This window comes from Mycteria americana, chromosome 1 (genome assembly GCF_035582795.1).
Source record: "Mycteria americana isolate JAX WOST 10 ecotype Jacksonville Zoo and Gardens chromosome 1, USCA_MyAme_1.0, whole genome shotgun sequence".
NCBI classification, from domain to species: Eukaryota; Metazoa; Chordata; class Aves; order Ciconiiformes; family Ciconiidae; genus Mycteria; species Mycteria americana.
Genome location: NC_134365.1, coordinates 34,488,859 through 34,508,475, shown reverse-complemented (window position 1 = coordinate 34,508,475; position 19,617 = coordinate 34,488,859). Strand labels below are relative to the sequence as shown.

The window sequence follows — 19,617 nt, the reverse complement described above, 5'->3', positions numbered from 1 at the left end:
AGTCTCCTAGAGTATCTCTTACGGTTTTCATTTTCTTTTATGATGAATGACAATAAAGACAAGAGAATGCAGAAGTTAAAAGGAAGCATTGGGATGGATTACATTAAATAATTGCTTCTTCAGTGCTGGATTTGCATCTTTCTGACCTTGCCCGCTTCTGACCAGGGACTTGTCTGTAACAGTCCTTTAGTTCTTAAACAACTTCTTGTGAACTCTCTGTCACAGCCGTCATCATAGTAGGTAGGAGAAGTAGCAACGCCAGACCTGATTCTGCTCCTTTGCACCAGCTTTAGCCTTGTATAGCTCCTCTGATGTCAGAAAACTTGCGCTAGTATTGACCTGCTGCCTTGTGGGATAGAATCATACCTGACTATATTCTCAATTTACAGAAGTCAGTACTAGCTCTTACTTTTCTGCAGTGAGGAGTGGAATGGTGGTGAGGAAGGCTGGACGTGGCAGCAACTGAAGGATATAATCAGTCATCACACAAGTAACTTTTCATATGTTTTATTTTACAGAGGTTTCATAACAGCTAATGGTTCTAGGGTAAAAGTATTTCTAGGGTACAAGGAAATCAGAATGTTTGTTTAAAAAGTGGAAAAAGGTATGTTCATTTATTCAGTGGCTTGGGAAATATTTTATGCATTTTTGAAAATAAATCGGAGTAAAAACTCATCCTCTCTTGCATAGGTCTGGGGAGTTTGGTGCAAATATGCTAATTTACAACAATTGAGGAAATTTCCTAAATTGCAGTTACCTTTTTAATTTTATAGTTATCTTTAAAACTATATACTTAAAATAGTTTACATGATTCAGAGTTTACTCATTCAGTCTGTGTTGTCTAGTTTTATGGGGGTTTTTTGTTCTTTTTTGCTGGTTTCCTTTTGGGGAACCTCAAAAATGAATACTTCCACTGCGATACGGTCATGCAACTACTTAAGGCTTTGAGTCTTAAGAAGTTGACAGGACTGCTCTCCCAAAGTTTCCCCTCTAACATCATGTGGTGAGTGCTGTCCCTGGGCTATCAGATAGATGCAGAAGTTCTCCATGTAAATCTGAGGCTTGGGCATTTGCTGAGGCTGGGCTGTTGCTGTCACCATAAAAAGTAGCTCCTGAAAAGATTTTCTGCAGATATGGTCATCTTTTTCTACTCTATTGAATGCTTTTATTTTTCTTTTCCTAGTTGAATATCAAAGCTGTCTTCCCCTTTTATAATCATTAATGTTTTTCTCTAGTATTTAATATATTCATATCTTTTAAAACTGATCTTAAAGTGAAAGAATCTGAAACGATACCTGTAACTATCCCTTTCTAATTTGCTCCTATTGTTCCCCAGAGGTTGCTTTTTTCCCCACTGACTAGAGCAGCCCCACTGACTGAGCAGTGGTAGTTTTGGGTACAGCTTGGAAGTGATACTTTCAAGAAAACTCTTTTGGTGTCAGGGAATCCAAATTGCACATCACTGATCATTCAGATGAGTATCAGGCGGCTGAATACAGATTTATGTATGGCATATATCTGAAAGGTAGAAGTTACAAATGTTTTCTTAACTTAAGAGGATCACCTTGACCACAAAGTGTCCTGCCTAAAATGCATTGTACTTTACAATAAGAAGGTAAATATTTTGAATGATGTTAATGAAGGGATGCTTTAAGTCTGAGTGGAAGCACTGTTGAACACTGACTGCTGTGTGCTTGCTCTCAGCCTTCAGTTAAGCTGTGTTATCCTCCTCATTTCACTTCTGAATTTGTCTCAGCTTCTTCTTGATGGAAGAATCAGCAGAGAGATGATTTTAATCTGCAACAGGGTTGTAATATATGTTAGGTCTCACTATTCCATCATATATTTTCATTTAATTGGCAACAGTGGAGTGATGTGATAAAGCTTTTTCCTCCCTTCATGGTTAGATGGCTTTATGCAACTAATGTTATATTCGTATCTCTTGAGATACTGTGAATTAGGGCCCTTAAAGGATGAAATCACTGGATTGTAGTTTAACCATTCTTTCCTTCAGTTAATGCTTTTTATGTTCTGAAACAGAGCACTGAAATCAATAGGATATTGTGGACAGGCATTCCCTACACTTAATTGTGTATCTCTACTAATTTATTCAATTTCTGCCTTACTTAGCATTTGTTTTCACAGCTGTTGGTGTCTTGTGATTATCTGCTGTCAAATGGGCTGTACTGTACAGCAGTTTCAGACCTCTTTCGGTGTCTAGGAGGAAATTTCTCTCTTGCAGATTTATCCGTACAAGCAGATAAGTTGCCAGAGGTGAACTCCCGATGCATGAATTTTGTTCTGTCATTTGACCATTGTATTAAAATAGAGGTGGAACTGTATGTTCCCTGCTTTTGATGTATGAGTATCTGTATTTCTGGACTGCAGTGCGAAGTCTCCTCTTCTCTCCAACACCACAAAATCTGCTGCAAACACATTACACTGAGAAAAACTTTCAATATTTACCACTTAAGCCAATACTGTAGAGTTATGTTGGTTTTGTTTGAGGGGTGCTCTCCCCCTCCCCATCAATAACTTGCAGAGCAGGCGGTAGGTAAGAATAACACGGGATTAGTTTTCAAGCATTAAAGCTGTATGTGGCTGTTCCCTGTGCCAAAAGAAGTAATAGTTTTATTTCTGCTTTTTAAACCACTTTGTGCTATTCTTTGCTGGAAGAGTGGAGGGTTGTAAGGTTCTGTATTTTAATGTTTTTTGGTAGTAAATCTTAGTTGCTGTTTCTTACTCTTCTGACAATAATTATGAACCCTCTTAAATTTGTTCATAACAATCAATTGCTTTTGAATTGACTTCCTCTAGTGATTTAAATCTCCTCTGGTGTCAGCTGCCTTCTCTTTTGATGCAGTTTGCATGTTTCATCACAGGTGTCAAAAAAAAGGTATTTTCTTATATTCATTCACTGCTTTTCTAGTGTGTGAGAAGATTCTGTGGGACAAAAGATTCTCTGTGTAGCCACTGACCATTTGGCTGGGCTCTTGCCTCTACCCCGAAAGAGAAAGGTTGCTTGTTTCTGTTGATTTGGAGATTAACTTCCTTGAGTGTGTGGCTGGAAGGAAATATTTGTAAAGCAGCAATTTTGTGTTATACTCAGTTTAATGTCTTCATGACATTGGGGATGACCTGTTTCTTTAAGTTGGTTATAAGGGTTGTTATTAAATTGATTGATGCCTTGTCACTATTGCCTGGATTTTTTTGCTCCAGTTTAGTTTACACTTTGTGACCAAAAAAAAAAGAAGAAAAGAAAAAAAAAATTGCCAATAGGATGTAAATTCTTGTAATGCACCCACCTTAAAACCACCTTCCTGTAACTTCTGTTAGATCAAGTCAGGTTGGCCTGTCTGCTGATGTAAATCATCGCAGTGCCAACTAATCCAGGGTGATTTGGTTGACAGTTTGTTACAAAATGCTCATCTGAGGCCGTAGTTTGAGTAGAGACTAGTGACAGACCTATTTGAATAAGAGACAAAAGATTTGTCCCTGCCTAAGACGCTGAAAACCTCCACTGAAATAGTTGAAATGTGAGTTTTGACAGATACCGTTCTTCTACTATTGTTTGAAAGGGTTCTGTTAACAAATAAATAACAAATAAATCTGTATTCTGTCAGGGTAGGAAACAGGAAGAGTTAGGTTAAAACTGGCTTTTGCTTTTACTTATATATGTATTGGAAGGTTGTTTATTGTATTTGCAGTCCTCTTGCTCTCTGTGGAGAAACTTTGTCAAGAAAGGGAGAGAGAAGCATGGTTTATGCCATTTGTTTTTACAGTGTTTGATCTGGGAAAGTTTCTTCCCTCCTTGCGTCTTAGCAGAAAAGGAAGCTTCAGATAGGCAAAATTGATACTAGTGAGGCTGTGTGATAGTGAGAAATAATGGGAATAAATATATTGATAAATGGGGTTAGTGAGAGAGATGGGAGGCATGACAGCAATTGCTCAAAGGCAAGAATTGCGTTTCAAGAAGTATTTCCTGGTTTGGGAATTTGATTTCATATTCACATGGGACAGCATGGACAATGTACCATAATACCAGGTTTGAATTTTTGCAAGGCCAAGCCAGCACCTTTTGGGAGAATAGCTCTTCTCAGAGTGCTTCGGGGAGCTTGGTGGGACCTCAGCCCTTGCTTCTAGCTCCTGCTGAGCTCCTGCAAGCACTGTGGGAAGGCTGGCTGGGAGCCTTGCCTTGTCGTCAGCAGTAACATTAGAGGGTCCGAGATACCTTGATCCTGTGATGACCGGGGGGCTCTTGGATCATAGCGCTAGGCTCAGCAGAAGCTATGCAGACTCTGCAGGTGGGGAAGGCAGGATTTTGCTGATTTAGGGGCATAGCTGAGCTCAAAGTTTGGGAGGCGAGCAGAGAGATCTCTCAGGTGAGAGGCAAGTTCTTGCCTTCAAAGCCAGCAAAGTCTTCCAGATCACAGCAGCCCCACTGAAGTCAGATGAGGGGCTGCAAGATGTTGACAGAAACAAGGTCTTATTGACATATATTTTTCTCCCACATGCTTTATTAGTTTGAGTCAGGTACAGACGTGGTGTCTTTCTGCTCTTCCAGTCATCTGTTGCCTGGCTGTTCTCTCCCATGAACATCCCGATGTGGAGGGTGTTCCTCGCTGCATATCCCCGCATGGGGCTCTGCCTCCTGTGCACATGAGGAATGCACCTTCCTCCTCTCCAGCTGTCCTCCATAGCTATCCAGTGCAATGAGCAGTCATCATGCTGGAACAAAGCTGAAATGGTTGACCTTTTTTGTGGTAGAAGAAAATAAACAGCAGAAGAGATGTAAATGCCAGAATGATCAGTAGCTCGCTGGCTGGGGTGCTTCAGAGGCATTTTCCTCGCACCGTTAATCTCTGCTCTGCCTGATTTGGAGCAGGGACTTGAACTTGGTTCTTTTCCATCTGAGACAAGTGTCCTGAGGAGTGTCATTCTCTCTTTTTTTTTTTTTTTTTTTTTTGGTCCCCCCCCCACTCAATGCAGTAAAAAGCTTTGTTGGCAGTGCCTGGCCAGGGCTATGTTAGTAAACCAAACAGTGCCCAGGCCCAGGCTGGAGCACTGCCCTGCTGTTGTCCATTCTGCATAATTGTTAGTATCTTCCTTGGTATGCTTTTGTCTCCTGCAATTAGCACCCTTGCAGATGATGTCAGGGCAGGGTTTGTGGAGTAGCATCGGCCAGGGACTGCTCCCAACAGGCTATGTGGAAAAAAACCACCCATTTCAGGGGAAATGTGGGAGAGAGCACCCATATGGGTGTGAGTCGTAGTGGAGCACCACTGTTAATATTTGTCTTCAGGGCCAAGGAATGGACTTTGCTGGCTTTATTTATTAGTATAGGCATAGGACTTGAGATCAGCTTACTGAATTTAGGTTGCTCTTGTACCTGATTTACTCTTTTTAATGGATGAATTCTATGTAATGGAAGAGCCTCATCAGGTTGACCTGAGAGACTGGTTTTACTGTTCCATTGTTTGTGCATTCTGTTTCGATATGGGAAATACCCTCTTCTGATTTCAGCCTCTCTTCACTTGGGATCTCTGCTTTCAAACAGGTAATAACTGCAGCATTAAAGAATATTTGAGAAAGTCTTTCAGAGAGTCTTAGATTTGCTCTCTCTGTCTGTCATTTTAACACGCGTTTCATCCCATCCCACAAGCCTTGCTGTGGGAACGTTTATTTCTATCAAAAGATTTGGTTTTAATGAATGGATCAGCATTTTTGAACAAAAATATCCTATGTCAGAAAATTCTTGTCTGGCTCTAAAACTGTATTCAGCAAAAGAAAGGGACAAAACCTGCATTGGTGGCTTTCCTGCCCACTGTGGACTTGCACCAAGTGCTACCAACTTATCCAGAAAAGTAAAGACCTTTTTTATTTATCACTCCCTGGCAAAACCGCCAGTCATCTCTTGCCTAGGTAGAGCTCTGGATAGTCAGGGAAAAGGGCAAAGCCAGTAAGGCCAAGCAGTGGTGGAAGTGAGAGGTGGGGACTAGGTTTTTGCAGGTATAGTGCAGTTGCCACTTGGCATTTAGAAACCATCTGGGGATATTTTGATGCCATATTGTTCTAGGGGATGCACCAAGCAGTAAAAACTCCTAGTTAATGTTTCAGAACACTTTAAATGTAACTTCTAAATAGAAAAATAAGGCTTGCATTCCTGACTGCCTGGTCATCATACCATGGAAAATAGCAAATAACGCATTGCTGAATGTGGTGGCTGTGCGGTGTGAATTGCTTTTACGTCTTCATAATCTACACCCAGCAGAATTGCTTACTGCTATTGTAGCCATAGTTTGCAATGAATAGGGTCTACTGATTAGGATCTCTTTTTTTTATGTTTGATGTAATTATACCTAACAAAAAAGCCAGAACTTTTGTATCACAAATCCTCAGATAAAGATTTTTATAAGTAATGGAGATAAGGATTTTAATTTTAAGTACATACTCCTCTTTAATTTTACTGGTTTTCCTTTTCTTCTTAGTGTAGATCAAAGAGCCATGAAGAACTCTTTTAACACTATACCTATAAATGTGAGTAGTAAAAGTTTTAACCCCCCCCACCTTGTAATAAATTCATAAGGCAAGATATCATGTCTGCTGCTTTAGCTTCTAAAATATTTGTCTACCTGCTGTAAATTGAAGTAAGTTTTTATTAGTTGCCTGGAGTAAGAGTGGGCAGCTACAGTCTGTGTTTGCTGTGTGAACAGGGACGCCAAATGAGCCATCAAAGACTTGGCGTTACCGATGCCGGCCGTTAGCCGGAAGGGCCATACCTCCCTCTTCTCAAAGACTGCTACTGCATACACCAGGACCACCTGGTGTTTCATCTCCTAAATCTCCAGCTTTTTGCTGTACCTCCTGACTTCTGCTTCCACAGTCTCCCCCGCGCTGGTCTGTCGTGGCCCGAAGAGCGGGTCCTGCGCAGGCTCGTGCAGACCACGGTCCCTTCGCCGGGACGGGCGGTAGCAGCTCTGCAGCTGAGCAGATCTGCTGACTCAGCTCTTACCCAGCAGTTACGATGGATCAGTGCTGGGCAGCAGAGAAAACATCGCTGTTTTCTGTCTCAGATTCCTCTGGGGCATTTGAGACAAATTTCTTCCTCTTACGAAAATAGGCTCAGCCTTAGTCAGTACATAAGGGATCGCTGTCTGGCTGGTTTCCAAGCAGAGCGACTGATCTTACGGTGGCCTTGGCTGTTGCCTTTGCAACGACTGTGCACGCACAGAGTGATCTACGGAGATGTAATAACCTTTTTTCAGGTTGGTATTTTCTTCTCTGTATGTCAAACATCGTAAACCTAAGCACGTATCATCCCTCTACTAAGTTAAATGCATTTGACCCAAAGCATGTGTGGTTTTTGGGGGGTTAAAATCAAGTAGACTGGTGTTGATTAAACAACCACAGAGATCATGGACATTAGTAAAGGGGGAAGCAGGTTCTCTTGTTGTACCATGTTTCTCATTGCGGTTTATTTTTTACTTTGAGCCCTTTGCCTTTCACAGCATAGACGAGCGCCTTGGAGCTGTTGGGAGAAGCAGTAATGATGTTAGTAATGGGAATTCTTTGGCTGACACTCTCTCTGCGATGGGTGGGCTGGGCTGGGCTGGTGTGGACAAGAAACCGGTGATTCGGCTGATGAGGTTCCCCTGAAACTTTTCAATAATGAGTTTCTTGGTTAGCAGGAGACTGCAGTATGATGCAGTTATTGTTTCTTTGGGGAATAAGATCCCCTTGTTTCCTTTAGGAAACAAGATCACCCTCTTTCCTCTCAAAGATTAGTAATCCCACGCATACGGAGAAGTTTAGAGTATTTTTGTCATTAGAAATGAGTTTTTTAAATCAAGGTGTACTTGTTAATGCTTAGCTTACTTTCTCAAAGACTCTTCCAAAGCTTTGGAAAGTGCGTACCCAAGTGTGTGCTTTGTTACAGCCTCACAGACAGCACGAGAAGCCTCGCTGGGGGCACGCTTTGCATTGCCACCCATACCCGATTGTCAGTGCTGGGGCTTGTCCCATCTTCTGAAGCTCACGAGTCTGAGCCAGAGCTGTTTAAGTCCAGGCAGTTAAGCAAATATAGAAAAGTGGCATAGCAAGCACAGTATTTTGTAACAAATGAAGTGAAAGCGATTAACTTCCCTGTGTTTCAGTGTCATGGCGTTAGTTTAAGCTGAAGGGAATATTGTTCCAGCTGTCGTTCTACTTCCTTTTCTAATTATTTTTTCCTGCTGCCTCTACAGATTATTAGTAAACCATAAATTATTCTGCTAATAATTCTCCTAATAGCTATTATTTTCTTTTTTGTTTTGATGCACGTTTTTTCTAACAATCATCAAGCCTTTAGAAGGTAGATGCATTTGTTTACCAAATGGAAGAACAAAAGAGATCGCCTGTGGATCTCAAAACAGTTAATCACAGTTAAAACAAAACCCCAAGTGTCCACAATTTTTGCACAGCTTTGTGTAGGAAGATTTCCTTGCTTATTGCAGTGTCATCAAATGTCAGCATCCTCTCTCAGCAGTTCTTAATTCCTGAAATTTTTACAGTGATGTCTTCTTTTTATTGGGAAATCCATGTTTCATTCTCAGAGATTTCATTATCTCACCTGCATAAGGAGCAACATGAGTGTTCATTTTATACCTTTTGTACTGACTGTATGTCTGCTGTTGTAGTTTGTTCCCTGCCTGCCTGCATCTCTGTGTGCTGGCATCAGTTCTGCCATTGACTTTGAAGAAAGTAGGAGCTAGCTGTTGGTTCTACCAGGACATAATGTTTCAACATATCCATCCCTTTCTTTTTCCAGATTGTATCTACAACTAGGTGGAGACACTTAAAACTTGCTGGAGGAGTCCAGATCTGCAATGTTCCCCTTCTCTGTTAGGTTGAGAGTGACCTTATTTTTATCCTTGAAGCTTGAGTTATGAAGGAGGTTATTAGGTTGACTGATGTTCTGCCACTATTGCCCAATTTTTTTCCAGCCAGGCCTTCAATTAGTTTACACTTCTTGCCAATGCAAAAATTATTTTTGGGCCATGAGGAGGTAAATTATCTCAGATTATAAAATTTACTGCTGACTCTAGTTAACTGCTTTGTTAATACTGGAGAGGAAGAAGAAATTGCCCTTTGCCAGTTCTGCAAAAGGATAATTGTTTTTGTGCTGTTGCTAGGCATGTTCCACCGTGAAACACCCTGAAGGAAGGAGAGATGTGCAGTGAGCCCAACCTCCCCCTAGGGATAATGATTGTACAAGGTGGTTTTGATTTGGTTTCATCTTCACTCTTGAAAACTGCAATCATTGTCTTGTCCTTTAATATAGATAGCCTATTGAAATAAATGGCATCAGCCTAAAACACATGTGCACTCGGATTACAAACCACTGTCATGCCTGATTGCAGATGTAGCAGCAAAAATAGACAAAAACGAATTGTCCATTCTCCCAGTTGTTGTGCATCTCACCACATACTATGCTATTTTCCTTGCTCTTTAGCTGCAGGTTGCATATGATTCTTAGAGAATCTCCATTTCTGTTTTTCTGTCCTGTTTTAAAAGCATTTTAGGGGGGGCCTTTAAAATGGGACACTTAGTACTTAGAAGACAAATGGTTTGTCAAGCTTGTTCCCAGAAGAGGGCTGATGTGCAAGAAATAGGCCTGTCTAAGTACCAAGTTTGGTTATGAGGTGTTTTTTTTAAATTGATCTCCTGGAATTTCACCAGCAAAGCTTGTATTTGCAATCTGCAAATCTGGTATATGGTGCACTTATCTTGGTACAGCTGCAATGCTGGCTTTTTACCGTGTATATACATATATGTGCATACATATACATACATGTGTGTATATATACACACACATACTTGTTTAACAAAGCAAATATGTACATATATATAAAACGTTCTGAAGAGTTAGCAATTCTTGATTTTGTATTTCTCTGGACAAATTTCATTATTAAAAATGAAAGGAGATGTTAACAGTACATCCGAAAGCAAACAAAGCAGTGTCCAGTCTCAGTTCTTGCTTACTTCCCTGGTTGGTAATGGCTAATGATGTCCCTATTGCAAAACTTGGTGTTATCTTTTGTGCATTCATGCCTTCAGAGTATCCTTACTGTGCTTTCAGGATATGAGGCAATTATTCATAATAGGGTAATTACATTTCCAATCAGATCATGTTATGGAAAATAGTGTTGCTAGAGGAAAAAAATATTTGGCTTGGGATCTTGTGTACTTACATGAAAGTTGGAACCTGCTATTATGGGTTATTGAGAAGAAGGATGCAGTGCAAATCTGGAAAATATCTGCTTTCATCTTTGTATGTCTTTGCCTGTCTTTCCCCCTCTTTTGAATAGTTCCTGCATGATAATGAGAAGTTGTGTTATGTAAAATGTTGCTGTGCTGATAAGAATCGTTCATGACATGATGGTGCATTTATGGTACAGGTACCTGGAGCTGGAAAGCAGCGGTCATCGAAATGAAATCAGGTTGCATTATCGTTCAGGCAGTCATCGCTCCCACACAGAAGTATTCCCATACATTTTGGCAGATGATAAATGGCACAGGCTTTCCTTAGCAATCAGCGCCTCTCACTTGATTTTACATGTGGACTGCAATAAGTAAGTAAAGAGTGTTGTTTGGTAAGAAGTTGTCACATTTGGAACATTCCAGCTCTGAGTAAATGAAATTATAACAACTTGGGGCTTTATTTTTCCCTTCCTTTTCAGAATTTATGAAAGAATTGTGGAGAAACCCTTCATGGACTTACCTTTGGGTACAACCTTTTGGCTGGGACAGAGGAATAATGCACATGGTTATTTTAAGGTATGCATTCCCTGAAAGGAAAAGAGTGAACTTAAATAAAAATGATTAAGGGATTGGAGCATCTCTCACACGAGGAGAGGCTGAGAGAGCTGGGATTGTTCAGCCTCGAGAAGAGAAGGCTCAGGGGGGGATCTCATCAATGTGTATAAATCCCTGAATGTGTGGGGGGAATGAAGATGAGGGATCCAGACTCTTCTCAGTAGTGCGCACTGACAGGCCAAGAAGCAATGGGCAACAACTGAAACACCTGAAATTCTATCTGAACGTAGGAAGACAGTTCTTCTGTGAGGTTGGTCAGAGTAAGACTACTATGGAGATATTGAAAAGCCATTTGGACACAGTCCTGGGCAACCTGCTGTGGCTGATCCTGCTTGAGCAGGGGAGTTGGAGTAGAAGATCTCAGGATCTTCTGCTCCTGGAGTGCCTCCCAACCTCAACCAGTCTGTGCTTCTGTGATCATAACACAGTCCTTAGGGCTGTGGTGTCTTGTTTATCAGCATATCAGATGCAGTGAGCTGTGTTTCCCTCAAACTGGAGTTCACTAAATAAAGTTGCAGAGCCACATGCATAGGGCTCAGTGTCACCAAATGACACAGCCAACAGCAGCCTAAGACAGGGAAAGGTGAATGGCCAAGTGCAACAGAATTCTGGAAATAAATGGTCAGATTATTGTCTGTTTCATAGCTAGATGCATTTTTTGTGTGTCACAACACTACAGTCTAGGGAACTCCAATTTCATTGCCTCTGTAGGATTTAGATTTCATCACGATGTCTTCTCTGCTCAGAAATGAATGAGATGACTAGCATCAATGAAGAGAATGCTTTTTCACCCAGAGGAAGAATATTTGTACATGCTTTTTGCTTACTGCTTCTGCTTTAACATGTATATATAGCAAGCACCTGGTGTATAGCAAGATTGAAAAAGTGAATGCTATGTTGAACTGGAATGTAGATTTTGATTCCTCTGAGTCCATGAGGTAGCACTCATTGGTCACAGCTGCTGTCTGCGGTTTGGCCTCAGTCTTCTCTGGAGCTGCTTTAACAAATGATGGCATCCCTGTGGATGCCTTCCACACTGCAGTCCCATTTTCCTCCCAGTAGGCATCTTTTTACTTGAACTGCAAAACAGAATTGATGATGTTGATCACAGACCCAATCACTTTTTAAAATATGGCCTGCTAAATCTTTTTTTCAGCGTAAAATACTTTGACTATGGTTCTCACAGCAAGTTCTGTGCTTTTGTGCTAAAATCGGTTTTTGGGTGTTGAAATACTGTTTGCCATACTTAAATGCTAATTTATATCCTCCTTGTGTATGAAGTACAGAGGTCCAGTGGGGCACTCAGGTTTGAAAACTGAAGCATGACTTTGTTTTTATTTTTTCAATCCAATATGTGTTTCCTTTTCCTCCAGAAGACTAAGAGGATGTCTGCTAAACAAGCTGCAAAATTATATTTCTGGCTTAAATAAACAGTTGACTCCAAGAATAAGATCAGAAAATATTAATGCATTGCTTAAACTGATCTCGGATACACTTCATTTTTTCTGTGTGCTTATAATTAATACATTTTTAATATTCCTTTTATTTTTTGAGCCTTCTCAGTTTTTGACTCGATTCTATTCTTCTTTTTGCCAAATCATAGTCACTGCAAAGAAGCTCATTAGGTGTAGAAAAATAAATGCTCCAGTAGTGGACTGTATTTATTTTTTTGTTTCTTTCTTTTCAAGAAAGTTAAAATTAAACAAAATACATGGAGAATTTTGCCTCAGTTACAAGTATAAACCAGCTTAACAGAAATACAGAAACGGATAGCTATTAAAAGGGCATTGATACAGCCAAAATATACTGTGCTAAGTGATTTCTCCAGCATAATGTAGTGCCAATGGTCAAACTGCATCTGAAAATGAAAATGACACTGTTGTACAGGAGATTCGTCAGTTTAGAAGATGAGGACTTTCAATGCTTCTTAGTGTTTTGGGGAGCCTATGTTTTTAGACACTGACCATGGAACAACTCCTACTGATCTGATTTTGAGAGGTCCAGGTGCTTGGCTATTTCCAAAAATCAGGCTGCTTTGAGTGGATTAAATGGATTGGCCAGAGGGGTCAAGGTACTCAAAATCATTAGTCACTCTGAAAAAGATTTTATTTGGTTGTATTTGATTTTGAACCTAATATTGCTGCACTAAACCAATGTGCCAGTAGGCATATTCACACTGGGATATATTTGTACCTGTTTCACTTTAAGGTCTGAAGTCTGAGAGAGCAATTCTGGCTATCTGATTTCTGGTACCATGTAACTTCTCTCAGTACCTAGCATCCAGCAGTGTGTTAATTTGAAGCACTAGGTTCTTTAGGAGCCTGTGCAAAGCCTCTCATGTACTGTCAGGAGGTCCTGATTTGGGAGCCCAGGTGGGCTAGATGTCACAGTTCCCTGTTGTTACTTCGGGAGAATGAGAAGGAACCTGAATTCCTGGTGAGTGGGAGAGTCAGCTCATATCATAGCTGATGTATGATGAAGAAAGCTCCTCAAATAGTTGGAGGAGCTTTACTGTTGGTTAATAGCTAAACGATTTGAATACTTGCCTGTGTGTTCAGTGAAGAGTATTTTAAACTTGAATGGGTTGGACCCTGCCATTCCTCCTTGTCATGAAAATGCCATAACTTGGGTTGGCGTGAGTTTGCAGTTGATGACACCAAGGAAGGAAGGGAGGAGAAATTAATACAGTGAGCTTTTTGGTGTGCTCTTCAAAGAGGTCTCTGCTCCTGACTTCCAGCATGTGCTGTGGGAGGTCCTGATGTGGAGCCCTGTCTCAGGCACACCTATTTTTTCACTGTTAGCTAATTGCTGCAGCTCCTTGTGCAGCATGGGGGAGCCTCCAGTTGTCCTAGATCACAGCTTTGTTGTTAAGGGAGAAAGGTAGGCATGGTACTTAAGTACCCTCTTAGTTGCCCTCCAGTGACACCTACGCTTCTCTGTAGGTCAGTTAGGTTGCTAAGTCACCCTGTGTCGTTCGCTTGAGGTCAAAACTCTGGTTCTTTGACTTTGCAACATCTGTATTGAATGCCCTGTGTATGTGGATGAAATGTGGACTTGTGCATTTAGTTTGCATTGTGTTCTTAGTGTCGTGAAACACTCTCTTCATAAGCATGCTGAAGCATGTTGTAATTTTTTTGCTTTTCCTCCTAAAAGGGGTTTTAGAGATGCAGGGAGGGAGTCATGGATGAAAGGGACATCTGGAGTGAATATGATAGGATGGCTCACTTTGTTATTTGGCCTTTGCTTCTGGAGACCAGCAAAGTGACTGCTAATTATATCTTAATGACTAAGGATGCATGTAAATTCTGCCTGCAAGCATGGGATCTATTCTTCTGGGTGAAACCAGCCCTTTCCAGATGGCACAGTTGAATTTCATGCTAAACTTCCCCTTCCCCTAAGTTCTTGCCAACATGCGACTGTGTAACAGACATGTAGTTTCTTGGCATTCTGCGTGCTTTATGAAAAGATCCCCATCGAAATCATAAAGGGTTTGCATGAATGTGTTTTTCCTGACTCGGGTGTCTTTACTCTTCACTTCTGTTTGACAGTTGTAGCTTAGTGAAAAATTTGCATTTTATTTAAAAGAGTCTTTCAAAGTAACTGAAATTGCAACTGTTTTTCAAATTACTTTTAAAGGTCATTTTCAAGCTTTTCTGCAATGGCTAACTAAAAATAACAATGAATTCAAAACAACAAAACTCTTGCCACATAATTACATCTTGACATTTAATCTTATGTCTTTAAAAATGATTCAGTATGTCTGTATTTGTACATCTATTTATTTTACTTTCTCTTTATTCTTCTATCACTACATTGGGTCCAGGCAAGAAGCTGTGTATTCATAAGTATTGTTTTTATCAGGCAGTTTTTCTGTGTGGGCTTTAATGTTTTACATGGTGAATGGAAAACATAATTTTGACAGGTAAAAATAATGTATCCTTTTTTTTCTCTCTACTTACACATAGGGCATAATGCAAGATGTGCAATTACTTGTCATGCCTCAAGGATTTATTTCTCAATGCCCAGATCTTAATCGCAGTAAGTCTATTAATTCTTATACCATAAAATGAAAGGTGTGCTTTGTACCTGCTTTCTGTCCTACAAGCTTTCTTAAAACCTTGAGTTTCAGTGTATTGGTTGTCAACTTTGACATGATTGAACCCATTGTGAATACTTGTTTTTTTTTTTTTTTAATTAATATACATATTTTGTTATTCTAGCATGCCCAACTTGTAATGACTTCCATGGACTTGTGCAGAAAATTATGGAACTGCAAGACATTTTAGCCAAAACATCAGCTAAGGTAATGTTTACTAGGAGTCATGGCATGGGCGAGTGATGACTCTAAGGCTTTAATTGCTGTCTTTTTAGATTATTTGTACATATGTGGGGATGTGCATGTGGGTGTGTGCGGAACATCCCTGCATGGTATGTTTATATGTTTGTATTTCTATAGTGGTGTCTAGTGTCTATACATACAAATTCCCAGTTCAGAGAGCATTCTTGTGTTTTAATATTTTTATAGAATCATATCTTTTAATAGTAAACAGAATCCAAATCCCTGAGCAAGGAAAGGGCTCATAGATATTCAAGCTCTGTCTATTAGCCTAACAAGTCAATAAACCTAGAATGAAATAGGTTGCTGTACTTATAGTGCTTATTGCAGCAAGACTTACTGGTCCAAGACTTTTCTAGACCTGAGCTGCCAAAGGTGTGTTCAGACAAAATATATGCAAGACAAGGAATTAAGGATCCATAGCAGCATTTCCTTCTTTTTTTTCCCTAGAATATCACATGAAAAGCATTCATGTCTGCCGGTGAACTAGTCCTCTGGTTTTAAATGTCAGTTCTTTAGATGTCTGCAGGAATGCTGTTATCTGGCTGATTTGATACACAGATGTTAAAAATGCCTTGGTTGAAGTGGAGAAACCATTGCTAACATGTTGGTTTTGAGCTTTACCTCCAATTTTGCCTCTCTACTCAGATTCAGGTCTTTTGTGCATAACCTAATATCTGCAAGTAGTTTATGTAGAGCAAGATTCTTGGTCAGTTCTCACATACAAAGATGAGAAATCAGGGGCCATACCCATCTTGACCTACTCACTCTGTTTCATGATGTCCCTGATGTTAGAGAAAGCTGAAATGCATTGTGTCTTGCTTCTTAATTTCCATCTCCGAATGACTGATGGTTTAATTATATTGTGTTTGACAATAATTGTTTTATAATCTTTGACTGCATTTTCCTACATGCATTCTCTCATCTGCATGCTTTGATGATAAGGGGGATAGTTTGAATCGTGTTTATACTAATGTGGAAACTACTTACAAATTCAAAACTTTTGTGAACTGTAAATACAGTTGTCCCAAGCTGAGCAGAGGATGAACAAGTTGGATCAGTGCTACTGTGAAAGGACCTGCACAATGAAAGGCATGACTTACAGAGAGTTTGAATCCTGGACAGATGGCTGTAAGAACTGCACTTGCATGGTATGGCTACAGTTTGAGTGGAGACTCAGGAACTCTAGTGCTTCCTCTGATTACAGTTTTATTGAGGCAAATAATGAGAAAACTTCCAGATGTATGCTAAGTAGTAACAACAAAGTGCTAAAAAACCTATTCCAAATCTAAGGAATAGTATTAATAAATACATTTTCCTATTGTTTCAGCACTGCCAGCATGTGTAGCTCTCCTTTATTTCATGTCACCAAAGGCAGATGCTATGCAATATACTTAGCTGTCACGTTACTCCCATGCACTGAGTTGCAAACAGTTTCTCTGGATAATTAATTCCCTGCTTTTTATCACTATAAACACAGCCTTTTTCTTAGCAAATGATTTAATAGATCCCTTGTGCCTGATTCCCTTTAGTTGCCTTTGGTTACATCTCAATAAGTAATAAAGAGTAAAATGTCAGGGTCAGCATGCGTGCTCTGTTACATCACAAATGAAAAAGATTTGTTAGGTGGATGGAAGATTCCCAAAGGTATCGCAACTTCAGAAGCAATTGCAAGTATCCTTTCAGGTACCAAACCATGGCATCTTTGTTATTGTCCGTTCATTTAAAACTCATTAATTCCATTTGAACTCATTAAATGCCTAATCTAAAGGCCATTAGAAATTGGTGAAAAGGCTGCTGTTGTCTGTACTGCACCTTAGATTGATTTGCTGCTATCTATAATTTGCTAAATGCTTCTCCTTAAGCTTAGTATGATTTTGATCTTTATATTTCTGGAGGGATGTTAGTTTTGCTTTTAGAGTTTTGTGGTTGATGAGAAGAAGACTTAGTCCATGGTATTAAATCTGGCTGATAGCCATTTAAAATGCTTTGAATTTAGTGTTAAATGCATTATGTATTTTTGTCTCAGGTTTTTCTTGCAGCTATGATATTATTATCTTTTAGAAATATATAGTCTCTTATGTAAAAATCAGAAGGTAGGGTATTGTTCTGTGAGGTTGTTACTTCACACTAATCTCTCAGTTTGCTGCTGATTGGCAGAATGTTTTACCTCCAAATAGATTTGCCTCTAAAAAAATCTTAGATCATTATCATCTCAAAGAACACATCATACATGTCTGAAAGATTGCATGGATGATATTCTAAAGGTATAGCTTCTGTTCCTGTATTTATTAAAAGAACCATGTTAAAATGTCTTTTTGGGTATTGTTAGAGAGTTCATTGCATTTAAAAATAGATTTTAAGTTCCTGTGTTTAAGAACATCTCTGCTCTTGCTAAATATAGCTACCAGTTAAGCACCTTTTATTCTTCTAGAACGGTACTGTGCAGTGCGAGGCTTTGATTTGCCCCCTCTCTGACTGCCCGATTAACTCTGCCCTGGCGTATGTGGATGGCAAGTGCTGCAAAGAATGTCAATGTAAGTTTTACTGCAGTGCTTCCTTCTAATGAATATTTTGAAATCTGTAAAGAAAATGAACCTTTCTGTAAACATGTCAGTGAAAGCACTGGTCAAGGAATGAAATATTTGGGTTAAGGAATGAGAGAATTTAGACTTCCCTGAAATATTTTGGGAAATCAATAACCAGAACGTTTTCATTTTTCAGTTGCGGGTATTTTTTTTTTTATTTTAGTTGTGTGTGGGTTTTTTTTTTAACATAAGATATTTCTTATCAATGTTTAAAAAGAAAAAGTTATTTAAAAAACTTTCTGCAGACTTCCATAGTCTATCTTTTAGACCAAACTGATAGAAATTCAACAGTGATTGCCTGGTGTTTGTTTTGACCAGTGTTTCTAATGCCTCTATCTCAAGAAGAGTGTATTTTCATCCTTACGTTGTAGTGCTAGAAATGGAGGTTAAGATTTATGATTCTTCTTCTGTAATTAAGGGAAGAGAAAACTCATACTAGACCCAAGAGACCAGCAAAACCCAGACACCTAGAAATGTTCTTTCACGAAAGGTCAGGCAGAATTATACGGGAAACTGGATAGAGGTAATTTAGTATTGTCATTTAAGATAGGTGATTACCTTTTGATTTTATAGCATTTTGGTTTTGTTGCCAGTAGGGCCAGAGAAGGGGAATTTTAGGTTAGTCGCTATCTAGATGGATTATATGTAATATTTCAGGTTGATGATGGACATGTATCGCATATGTGATGGTTATTTATTTTAGGCTACAGTGGAATCCATTCTTGAAACTGAGCATGAGATGCACACACTTCTTTATTCTGTAAATACTGAGATTTCTCTGTGTGGTTTCATCACTCTTCTACTGCTGTATAAAACTTCTTAGAGTATAGAGAAATATATAACTGGTTAAAATGACATGTTGTAAGATAAAATTCAGGAAGACGTTTTGTACTCCATTGATCTTGCTCCCACAGGAGTTTATTAATATTTAATTGTGTTAGAAGTTACACAAACCATCCCATTTTATGAAACCTTATTAACTTACTCAAGTAGATTAATTCTAATTGAGAGGAAATGAGAATTCAAATACTTTTTTTTTTTTTAACCAGCTACACAGAATTTCCATGCATATTAGATGGCTCAGGGAATTGGTAAGTCAGGGATGTGAGATATGTAGAGTTCAAGCCTCTATTTTGAATCGTTGACCATGTTGGCAGGGTTTGAAAACCTGATCCTCTGAAGTATGTTTTTGTAATGTACTGCCTGTGAATTGAGTTGGGAATTCTCCATCCAGATGTTAATGGGGAAGCGCTCACATCATAAGACATCTTATGAAGTTGTTTTTCTTGGGAGTCTTGACAAAGGTCAAGAAATGTGAATGAGCATATGGACGCTGACCTTGTCATACAGCATTACTACTTCTCCTTCCAATTAAGATACAATTGCGGTACAGCACACTGTGAAGTTTACTCTGATACTGCTTTTTTTGATATTTTTAATATTATCAAAAGCCTTTTAGCTTCCAGTGTTGTTAATTTGATGCCAGTACATAATTCAACTTGTAACTAACATGCACACATATACCTCTCTTGACAAACTACCAGAAAAATGATTAGATTAAAAAAAAAAAATTCTTTTGAAAAATTATTCTTAATTTCATCGAGGTTACTTAAAGTGTCATTTAAAAATAATCAAACAACTTTTTAAGCGGCCAACTCCCTGGAATCAAAGGACGGAGAGTGTAAATTGGAGTCCCATTGACAAGGTACTTAAATTCCAGTGAGAGTGTAAAAAGTGGAAGTTAGAGGCAATGGAGACTGCAAGATCCTTACTTGTTCTCCAGGCCAGCTTGGTGGAAATGCTGAGTTGTCACTGAGTTCGTACATATGTGCCAGCTGT

At 39.3% G+C, this 19,617-nt stretch overlaps 1 protein-coding gene across 1 annotated transcript in view; it reads left to right on the top strand.

Annotated features, from left to right (window-relative positions):
• The window catches only part of NELL2 (neural EGFL like 2), a 165,630-nt gene that overhangs the window by 28,259 nt on the left and 117,754 nt on the right, over nt 1–19,617 (top strand). The window contains exons 4-9 of the mRNA XM_075491600.1: nt 10,437–10,610; nt 10,719–10,815; nt 14,820–14,892; nt 15,075–15,157; nt 16,213–16,341; nt 17,625–17,727. Of these exons, the coding sequence (XP_075347715.1) occupies nt 10,437–10,610; nt 10,719–10,815; nt 14,820–14,892; nt 15,075–15,157; nt 16,213–16,341; nt 17,625–17,727 (659 nt within the window). The remainder of the gene's footprint in view (nt 1–10,436; nt 10,611–10,718; nt 10,816–14,819; nt 14,893–15,074; nt 15,158–16,212; nt 16,342–17,624; nt 17,728–19,617) is intronic.